The sequence below is a fragment of the Lolium rigidum genome, chromosome 6, assembly GCF_022539505.1.
Source record: "Lolium rigidum isolate FL_2022 chromosome 6, APGP_CSIRO_Lrig_0.1, whole genome shotgun sequence".
In the NCBI taxonomy this organism is placed as follows: Eukaryota; Viridiplantae; Streptophyta; class Magnoliopsida; order Poales; family Poaceae; genus Lolium; species Lolium rigidum.
The window spans coordinates 123,488,989-123,497,462 of record NC_061513.1 but is presented as its reverse complement, the minus strand read 5'-3'; the positions used below and the strand labels follow the sequence as shown (position 1 = coordinate 123,497,462).

General features: G+C 46.5%; 1 protein-coding gene across 1 annotated transcript; it reads right to left on the bottom strand.

Annotated features, from left to right (window-relative positions):
- Positions 1 to 267: 267 nt before the first annotated feature.
- LOC124663229 (F-box/kelch-repeat protein OR23-like) lies at positions 268 to 1,446 on the bottom strand. Its single transcript, XM_047200954.1, has one exon. It carries the CDS (start codon positions 1,444 to 1,446, stop codon positions 268 to 270), a length of 1,179 nt encoding a protein of 392 aa, XP_047056910.1.
- Between the last annotated feature and the right edge of the window lie 7,028 nt (positions 1,447 to 8,474).

The window sequence follows — 8,474 nt, the reverse complement described above, 5'->3', positions numbered from 1 at the left end:
CCCAGACGTCGTCTTCAAGAAACTTTACCAGTCACCTCTTAGCTTCATGGTGATGCACATTCCACAATCAACAGGTTCTTCATCACCAATGAAGTGGTGAGGGTCTGACACTCCAAAACGACACCTCTACGGCTGTTGACTGAACCATCAAAGCCAGCTCATAGATTTTCACCCCAGAGAATGACCAAAGTAGAAGCAGAGTGAGCAACTCAAATTAATTGACTCAACTTTGTTCAGATACATATGTATCTAGATACGTTTTAGTGTTCAGATACTCCTACATGTGTGTCTAGACAAAACTGAGTTAATTAATTTCGGACAGAGGGAATACAATACAACTGGATTAACTGCTCGTAACTGAAACCACGCATTATGCAAACAATAACATAAGTTAAACTTTAAACTGAAGCAAGATAAACTGGAACGTGTATTCAAACAAATCCGAGATAAATTGGCTGACCTGAAGATATTGTGTCCGTCGAGCATGAACACCTGTGTAACCCTTCCATCATCGGCAGAAATGGTGGCCATGGGCCCGAGACGAATTCTCTCACCTTCCACCCACATATCTCCAATCTCCCTCCACCTCCCGCTCCACAGTCCGAGCGCCACAGCGTCCCGGCAGTAGAGGTCGTTGGGCACCACTCCACCCACTGTGGTATACCCGTCGTACCCGCCCATGACCCAGAGCTCATCCTCCGTTCCATCTCCTCCCCCGCGCGCCACGAATCCGACGCAGCCGGCCCTCTCCCGGAGCATGGGCGTGACGATGTGCCATGTATTCGTGGCGGCGTCGTACCACTCCGTGTTGTTGATGCGGCTGCCGTAGGAGGGGAGCGTGGGGTGTCTGGACCCACCCCCGGCGACGATGATCCCGCCGGCAGGCGCGGGGGCGCAGGCAAAGCTCCCGCGGGGGATGTGCATATTGGGGAGGCGCTCCCAGCGGTGGGGGGAGAGAGCGAGGTCGAGTCGGTAGGCGGCGGCGGAGGGTGAAGGGTAACCGAGGGGATAACTCCGGGCGTCGAAGTGAGAGCCTCCGAGAACGTAGAGGTGGCTCCCGACGGCGAGCGCGGAGAAATTGGCGAGGGAGTATAGGTGCGGCGAGCAAGGGATCGGCGGGAGAGGCCACCAGGCGGTGGGGGCGGTGGGGTCGAGCAGGATGGGAGAGGCGAGCGATGGGTCGTCGGGGAAGAGGCATAGGAGGTGGCGGGAAGGGAGACGGAGGCGGCGGCGGAGCAGGAGGAGCGTCGGGGCGGAAAGGAGGAGCCGCCACGCGCGTGAGGTGGCGCGGAGGCGGGATTGGTCGGGGAACGTGAGCAGGCAAAGGATGACGGCCGCCACGTCGTCCGGGAGACCCGGGATTAGAGACGCCACCGCCCCCGGCCGCGGCCGCGGCGCAAGGGATCTGGCGGGGCGGCCGCCGGGGGAGGAGGACGACGAGGCCATTCCGGCGAATGCCTCGTCAAAACTCACGGGGTCATCACCGGGGAAGAGAGAAATTAAACCGCACAAAAATGATGGGGGGAGAAATGGACCATGCCCCTCGTCACTTTACAGGGTCCTGTTCACAAATCTAGAAAAACATACTCCCTCCCTCTATTAATTACTAATAAGTTTATCTAATGTGAATGTATCTAGTCACCAAATAGTGTCTAGATACATTCAGATTTAGATAAATCTCAGACGTCTATTTTATAGACAGAGATAGTACTTATCATCTATTTTTATGTGAGACTCAATGACATTTTACAGTATCTTGAGTTGACGCCTCTAAACGTCGTTCGACGAAAACGCTGGACAGCATACGAGAGGTTGAAAGGATAAAAACGATAATCTAAAAAATGAATAGGGCATATTTTTTTCTTTTCTTTTCACATGTTTTATATTGTGTGAATAACAAAAGCGAGTCTAACAACGAAGTGAAACAAGCTATATGATGCAACAAACACGAAATCTATCACAAATGTAAATGTGTAAGTAAAAAAAAACTTAGATAGAAATAACCGGAGCAAGCGGAGACAGATGTATACCGGTGTCCACTTCCTTCGAGGAAGCTACTCGTCGTTGGAGAGGTGCGGGTAACCACGAAGGATCCCCGAACGCTACGAATGCTCGCCTACTTCTCCTTGAGCCTCCTCCATGAATAGGAGCTCAATAACTAGTGGTAGGCCTTAAGGTGGCCTTCAAACTCTCACAAACTTTCCGAAGAAAATCCATAACCCGGAAACGCCCGGTTTCTTCTTGAGGAAATAAACCCAAATATATCTTAAATAGTCATCAATATTCACCAAGCAATGTTTCTTCGCACCAAGACTTGCATGAGTGGTAGGACCAAAGAGATCCACATGAAGGAGCTCCAAGATTCTCTTGGAATAGATAATAGTCTTGCTTGGATACGGAAAGTCGTGCATTTTCCTTCAATACAAGCCCTCCAAACATGATCTTTGGCAAAATAAACATTGTCCTTAAGTCCCACAATATGATTCCCCTTATGAAGACTTTGCAAAGTTTTCATGTTGATATGGACCAAGCGGCGATGCCACAACCAACCTGTGTTCGCCTTTTCAAATAGGCACATCGCACTTGAAGTGGTGGCCCCCCGAGAAGTCCACCTCATACAAGTTGTTTTCGCGATACCCAACGAAAGCGACTTTTAGAGTCTTACTCCACAAGAGGACCACAATATCTCTATCAATAAAGACGGTGAAACCCATCTTGCCAAGGGCGGAAACTGGCAACAAATTATAACCAAGGATTTTGACAAGCATGACATCCACAAGAGTAATGTTGTGTGCAACCGCAACCTTGCCAAAACCCAATACCTCGGATATTGAATTATCACCAAAGGAGATGGTGATTTTATGAGTGTTGGGCCTCAACTCCTTGATGAGATCCTTGCCGCCTGTCATATGACTTGTGCATCCACTATAAAGCACCTATTTTGACCCTCCGGCGGCATACTCCTTCATGAGATCAATTCTTGGGTTTAGGTGCCCATTTTTCAATGGGTCCTGTTTTGTTAGCAACATGGGTCTTTGGGACCCAAATAGAACAAACAATATAACCATCATAAGGACCAACATAATTTGCATAAACATCACCATAATAATCTTTAAATAAAAAATAGTGAGGGTTAGCAATTCCCGCATGATCATCATTAATGGCTTTGCCCTTTGAGGCATCACCACCAATGATTTTATGAGTGTTGGGCCGGCTTGTGCGGGCTTGGCCTTCTTCTTGTTTGCCTTCTTTGCTTTGGCATTATAGCCAATGCCCTCCTTTCCATTGTTTGACCTTTTCCTACTCAAGAGGTCATCCAAAGATTGCTTACTTTGGGGAGAGGAGGACTTGGCAAGTTCATCCTTCAACCTAGCATTTTCCTCAATAATATTTGCATGATCACAAGTAGAGGTAGAAGAGGTAGGCACATCATATTTAGCAAGCCTAATTTTAAGTTTCTCATTTGACTTGGTGGGGAGAGAGTGTTCACTCTTCAAGCCCTTGTGAGCCTTGTCTAGATCATCTAGATCCTTAACAAGTTTCTCATGATCAACACCAAATTTGGCTTTTTCCTATTTAAGCACTTTTACCTTAGCCCTAGCAAGATCTCTTTGTTTTATGAGTTTGGCAATTTCATCTTGAGGCTCTTCAAGATTTTCTAGTTTCTCTTCACGAGAAGCTATAGTTTCTTGTTCTTCCTCAAGAGCATTTTTTAAAGAGGCAATTTCAAGAGAATCCTCTCTTTCTATTTGACATTTTTTATCAAGGATATCCTCTAGTTGTGCTAGACGAGACATGAGAGCCCCAACATGCTTTTTGTTGTCACCTTTCAAGTTAAAGATGAACTTATCGAACTCAAGCATTTCTTGTTTAATATTTAAGCTAGCATGATCAACCCCTAGAGTATTTGGCATATTGGGCATAGGGGGTTAGGGGATGATACCTCGGAAGATTTAGCCATGAAGAAAATTTCTTACTTAATGTGAATATCCTCATTGGAGATTCAATTGGTGATGAAGAGGTAGTGGAGATGGAAGCAAGATCAACCAACCCATTGGTAGTTTCTTCATCATCATCATCATCATCACTGGAAGTACATTCTTCTTGAGTTGAGAGCACAATAGATGTTTCCATTGAAGATCTTGACATGAAGCAATGTGCATTATTGATGTGAGGGTTCTCATTGGGGGATTCAAAGAGGGATGGAGATGGATTAGAGGTAGTAGCAACAGCGGCCACTTCCTTTGAGGTTTCTTCTTCATCACTATCACTATTATTGTCCTCGGAAGAATACTCCTCTTGAGTTAATAGCACAATCTTTGATGGCCTCTTGTTCTTCTTATTCTTGATGAAGGGTCTCTTGTTGGGAACCTTTGAATCTTTGCTCTTGTCCTTGGGAATGAGCCTTCCACCACGAGTTTCTCTATTCTCATATGGGCACTCGGCGATGAAGTGGTACTTGTCACCACAATTGAAGCAAGATCTTGATCTTGGGCTCGAGCTCTTGAACCCGCTTGCTTTGTTTCTCTTGAAGTTCTGTTCTTTTGGCTTAGATGGATCAACCCAAAAGGTTCTTGCATGAAATGCCATATGGTCATGGTAATGGTATTTGATACGTTGCAAACGTATCTATAATTTTTGATGCTCCATGCTTGTTTTACACTGATTTCTATATGTTTTGTTTACACTTCGTTGCACTTTTACGCATTTTCTGGAACTAACCTATTGACAAGATGTCACAGTGCATGTTCCCTGTTTTCTGTTGTTTTGTATTTCAGAAAAGTTCTACAGGAAATATTCTCGGAATTGAACGAAAAAAAGACGAAGTTCCTATTTTACTGTAACGAAGACAGAGTCCAGAGGAGAGACGGAGCCGAGCCAGGAGGTGGCCACACCACCCCTAGGCACGACCCAGCCCCTAGTCGCGCCTAGGCATGGTGTGGGCCCCTCGGGCGCCCACCGACCTCGCCCTTCCGCCTATAAATACATCTGATCGGGAAAACCTAAATACCCGAGCCTCCATCCACGAAAACTTCCGTCGCGGCCGCCATCGCCGACCCTAGCTCGGGAGGGTTATGAAGCTCTTCCCGGCACCCTGCCGGAGAGGGAGATTATCACCGGAGGCCTCTACATCGCCATGCCCGCCTCCAAAGTGATGTGTGAGTAGTTCATCTCTAGACTGCAGGTCCATAGCAGTAGCTAGATGGTTGTCTTCTCCAATTTATGCTTCATGTTTAGATCTTGTGAGCTGCTTATCATGATCAAGATCATCTTTATGTAATGCTACATGTTGTGTTTGCTGGGATACGATGAATATTGAATACTATGGTTGAGATTGATTATGTACTTGTCATATGTTATTTGTGATCTTGCATGCTCTCCGTTGCTAGTAGATGCTCTAGCCAAGTATGTGCTTTTGACTCCAAGAGGGAGTATTTATGCTCGATAGTGGGTTCATGCCTCTAGTAATCTGGGAGAGTGACAATAACTTCTAAGGTTGTAGATGTGTTGTGTAACATCTCTGTTTAGCAAAACCCTAATTAGGAATTTGTTTGTGCATTCATGAGCATCATTTAAAATGCATTAAGAAAAATTTGCAAATAATAAAGTGGAAACCCAAAATGTATGCAAACCTTCCTCTATTTTAAATTCTCCCAAATTGTTTCAAATCTTGAAAACCAAAATATGTGGAACCTCAAATACATGAGGAAGGACACTAAATATTTTCCCTAAAGTTTTTAAGTTATTTTGTATCCCTAAAGGGTTGCAAATGCCAAAATATATTTGTTTTTAACCTTGTTTTAAAAATTCCAGCGAAATCCTCAAAGGGCAGGGGTTATGGGCAAAATGCCCTTGTCTTGTTTCCCAGGCAGGTAGGGGCTAGAGCTGCCTGGCGCTGCCCTGGCCGTCGATGGAGCCGGCAGCCAGGGTGCCTCTCACCGCCACCTGGCAGCCTATAAAGGCCGCCCACCACCGTGGAGAACCCTAGCTCGCCGCCCTTCCGCGCCCTCTCCTCTTCTCTGCGCCGCGAGGTAAAACCCTAGCCCACTGCTAGCTCGCCGACGCCGCCGCTCTGAGCGTCCCCGCGCCCACCCGACGCCACCCCGAGCTCCGCCCGGACTCCCTCCTCCGCCACGCACGCAAGCAGGGGAGCACCGAATCGCGTGAATCGAGCTCCGCCCGTGCCGTCAGCCTCCGCGCGCTCGCCGGTGTTCCCGGCCACCTTCGGCCTCGCCGTCGACTTTCCCGCGCTCCTGGTGAGTTAGCGGTCCTCCTGGACCCCATCTCCCTCTCCCTCTCGCTCTGGTCCGCCCCCGCGACGAGCGCCTGCGAGCGCCGCCTCCGGCCATCGTCGCCGGACAAGCTCCGGCGGCCAAAACTTGGCGGCGCCACCACTGGGTGGTCGCCCGCGATGCCCTCTCTCGAACGCGCGGAACAGCGTGCCCGCGCGTGCGCCCGAACTCCGTGGCCGTGCTCGACCTGGGAGGACTAGGCCGTGATGACGTCATCTAATGTCATAATGACGTCAGCCTCCCTTTATCTTTTTTGTAATTCATTTTCAGAAATTGAATAAACTTGGAAATTCAATAACTATTTTTTTTAATCATAAAAATATGTATAATATATCAAAATGATCAGAAAAATGAAACCTATCTATTTAATCTATCATCATGCATTTTTTAGCAACTTCAGTTGACATTTTTGTTAGAACAACAAAATACCACTTTATGGAAGTCATCAAAATGCAATGCTTTATGCATTTGAATTCCATTTAAATTGATGACGTATTAGGGTTAGTTTCCATACCTTTAACATGTCATATCATCATCCTTGTATGCGCATTGCATCGATGCCATGTGTTGATTGTTCTTTACCTTTCCGGTATTTGTTTCTTCACGACCGATAGAGCACGAGTCTGAGACGATGAAGATCAACAACATTGATGATCAATTCCTATCCTCCGACGAACAAGTCAAGCACAAGATCTTTGAAGATTCCATATTTCTTTGTCAGGGACAAAGGAAAGCCCTAGCCTGGTTCATATATGATTTTGAAATGCTTTTACTCTGCTCCCTACATATTGCATACGATTCAACTTTTTTTATCGATAGGTAGAGTTACCCTATCTATTGCATGTTCCACCCTTATAGCCTCAAATACCTTGATCCACTGCTCCTAGCATAACTAGGTTTTGCATATGTGCATCGCTAGAGCTTTTATATCTTTCTGCTTAGCCATGCTTAGTTTGTTACGCGGCTACTCCGGTCTTCGGACTGGAGCCATACAATGAAATGAAACTAGCATGACAGGTTGACGTGGTAAGTATAGAGATGTTGTTAAACATGATTAAAGGTTCAGACGAGAGGCCACGTTGGGATGTGGAGGGTTGTTTCGTTTCTGCCGACCCTAGGAACCAAGTTCTCGCCTCTTGAACCAAGACTGAGCGTACAACCACGCGAGGCCCTATTATGGTACCCTCTCGACTCACTAACTTGCCTAGTCGATTCCATGAGTCACATAGTTTGAGCGTTATCTGGACATATGCATTGCATTCTGCTTTGGGGAAATGGTGCATAACAGGTAGGTAAGTGTGGCCGTGGTGGCTGGGGGTTGCGGTCCCTAGGGAAACCCACCTCGCCTCACATCGTTAGGGACTGACTTCGGGACTTGACCCGTTACGACGGAACAATCCTTAGCGCGTGACTCATGGTCTAGGCGACAGCAAGGTAAAGGTCGTGGTCGACCACCCTCTGCCGGCTTTCCAAGGAAGAGAGCTAATATATATTGGCATTAAGAGTCGGTTGGCACGTGTGGGTAAAGTTGTGCACCCCTACAGGGCTAAATCTTTTCGAAAAGCCGTGTTCACGCTTACGGACGACTTGGGAATGGATTCTGTGATCATAGACAACTTTAACTTGATCGTAAAACTTGGAAAACAATGTGTGTTTACGGATACCTTCTCTGAGGTGTTGAGGGGATGATCCGAAGATAGTGGTTCGAGCTAATGAAGTTTGGTGGATACAATATGATGATCAATAGAGTTAGAGATATCGCTCTCTTGTCCCCTTTTTTTAAAGGTTCTGAGTAGTCGAGCTTCTTCTCCTTCTTGTTTATTAAAGGAAAACTGGCTTTACGCAAAAGAAGCTCTACAGAAAGCCCGCATACCCGCTTTGCTAAAAGGTTGTACTAAGTCTTGTTGAGTCCTTATACTCAGCTTTGCATGCTTTTGTTTCAAACAAAGTCGCTCCAATAGATGGTGGTTTCTAAGTCAACATCGATGAGTAGCTTGGGGTTCCCAGGTGGCAGCCTGGAATCTATGGGCTGGGACATCGCCGTTATGCTCATGGCTGATACGTCCAATTTGCATCACTTTTTTATATCATAATTTGCTATTATTCATTGATATATTTCATATTGGGACACAATACTTATGTTATTTCATCTATTTTGCATGTTTCATGATTATTTGGGGA

Excerpts from the sequence above, each read along its gene's own strand:
- LOC124663229 (XM_047200954.1), bottom strand. The coding sequence starts at position 1,446 with ATGGCCTCGTCGTCCTCCTCCCCCGGCGGCCGCCCCGCCAGATCCCTT.